The following is a 2500-nucleotide window of genomic DNA, read 5'->3' on the forward strand; positions in this document are numbered from 1 at the left end:
TGTAAGTGGTGAAGAATAATTATGTTTTAAATCAATGTCAATTTCTTTTTGTTATTTTTTTTTTTTTGAAAATCAGAAGCACCGATGTCCCTTATTCATTCTCTGAGTTGGATGTGTGATGAGTAAAATATGAGGAAATCGAGAGAGAGAATTCGTTCAATAATTTCACTGCCTTCGACTGAATGAATGAACAAAAACGATAGATCAGACAAGTTGTAATTCATCTCATTATCGTCAATGGTTGAATTTTAGAGATACTGTTTCACATCTAGTAATATCTGGACATCTTAGGAACGGAAATGCCAGAGAAAGTCGTGCTCAAAGTGTGCAGGAACCCGGAAGTGAAGTGTGTTGTTGTTGGAGATGATTCGGTCGGGAAGACGAGCATGCTGCTTGGGTATGCAACCAACAGGTACCCTACACAGTATGTACCCTCCGTCTTTGACAACTATGCAGGTGAGTCAGTTGGTTGATTGGTCAAATAAACTATCTATCTATTTTTGTATCTATCTATATAAATGTTTGTACAATATATCAGTCAATCTATCTACCTATCTATCTACCTATCTATCTATCTATCTATCTATCTATCTATCTATCTATCTATCTATCTATCTATCTATCTATCTATCTATGTATCCATCTATTTGTATATCTATCTATCTATCTATCTATTTTTCTATGTATCTATCTATCTGTCTGTCTATCTATCCATCCATCTATCTATCTATCTATCTATCTATCTATCTATCTATCTATCTATCTATCTATCTGTGTATCTATCTATCTATCTATCTATTTATCTATCTATCTATCTATGTATCCATCTATTTGTCTGTCTATCTATCTATCTATCTATCTATCTATATATCTATCTATCTATACGTCTATCTATCTATCTATCTATATATCTATGTATCTATCTGTCTGTCTATCTATCTTTCTATCTATCTATCTATCTATCTGTGTATCTATCTATCTATCTATCTATCTATCTATCTATATATCTATCTATCTATCTATCTATATATCTATCTATCTATCTATCTATCTATCTATTATCTATCTATCTATTTGTCTGTCTAGTTATCTATCTATCTTCTTTATCTATTTTTTATCTTTATCTACTTGCCTATCTATGTCTATCTAACCATCTATTAATCTAATTATATATCGCTGCTCTCTCTCTCTCTCTCTCTCTCTCTCTCTCTCTCTCTCTCTCTCTCTTATATATATATATATATATATATATATATATATATATATATATATACCGCTTTCTCACCCTACACCAGTATTTATTTATCTACGCTATCACACCTGCCGAGACATTGTTTCGATCTTGTTAAGTTGTTGATTCTGTTTAAAAAGATTTGTGTCCTAAATGTACATCATTGTCTTTTTTCTATCTCGATACATTAATACACCTATCTCATCTAAGGCTGAAACAATTAACATTTTCACATTTTTTAAACATTTGTTATAAACGCAACTCGAGACCATGTTTTAGCTCTTCGGTAATAATAATAATAATAATAATAATAATAATAATAATAATAATAATAATAATAATAATAATAATAATAATAATAATAATAATAATAATAATAATAATAATAATAATAATATATCCAAAGAAATGGAAATTCTTTCACAGACGTGGCATGCATAGAAATGTATAAACACAAAGTTGAGAATCTATGGTGACAATGTATACATGTATATATATATATATATATATATATATATATATATATATATATATATATATATATATGTATATTATACAAATGCACAAAAATTGTAAATATATACAACCAAGAACCAATAGCAACACTTTATATATTAATGACCTTTTTCTCTAAAGTCTGTGTAGAAATGCCAATCTTTTGTTATTTTCCATTATTTGGTATTCATGATTTACACGATTCTGAAGAGAGACAAGTTAGTCTAGATATGTTGTAAATAGGAAACAAAAGTGTGACGTCATAAAACCAGATCCAATCTCTTCCGGAGGGCTGGCTTGTGTAATTGTGACCCTTCGCCTCAAAACGGTATTAAGTCGGGATGGTTAAGATGTTGAAAGTTGAATTTATAGTCAGAAATATCAGATTTGTGTTGAGTTTGTATGTTTTATTGATGAGAACGGATACCATATTTCAGGGTGCTAATGCCAACAATGTATATTTTTGACCAATCTTAAAATTTAATTCACCTTTTAAGCATATGGTTCGTTCCGAAATAATATCGTTTTGAGACGAAGGGTCACAAAATGCAAAATGTGTACTCATGGCATTGAGCACTGTCATTCCTACTACAATAGAATATTTTAAATTATTTATTTGAAGGACGAGTTTTCTGGCCAACATTTTTAAAAATATGTTTTTATCTGAGTTCAGTTGTACATTCCTTACCAAACTAGTCGACACCAGACTCCTCGCCAGCTGTCCTTCTGTTCGTGTTGGTTATTTTTGTCTTTTAATTGATGTAGGTCATTGAC

General features: G+C 29.8%; 1 protein-coding gene across 3 annotated transcripts in view; it reads left to right on the forward strand.

The window, feature by feature from the left end:
• Window positions 1–2500, forward strand: part of LOC144963210 (cell division control protein 42 homolog) — a 33109-nt gene that overhangs the window by 13563 nt on the left and 17046 nt on the right. For all 3 annotated transcript variants that reach the window (XM_078896999.1, XM_078897010.1, XM_078896988.1), the window contains exon 2: window positions 77–456. In XM_078896999.1, coding sequence (XP_078753125.1) covers window positions 300–456 — 157 coding nt within the window. In that variant the 5' untranslated portion in view covers window positions 77–299. The remainder of the gene's footprint in view (window positions 1–76; window positions 457–2500) is intronic.

Source organism: Berghia stephanieae, chromosome 1, assembly GCF_034508935.2.
Source record: "Berghia stephanieae isolate SIO BIC M18660-M18661 chromosome 1, UCSD_Bste_1.3, whole genome shotgun sequence".
Classification (NCBI taxonomy): Eukaryota; Metazoa; Mollusca; class Gastropoda; order Nudibranchia; family Aeolidiidae; genus Berghia; species Berghia stephanieae.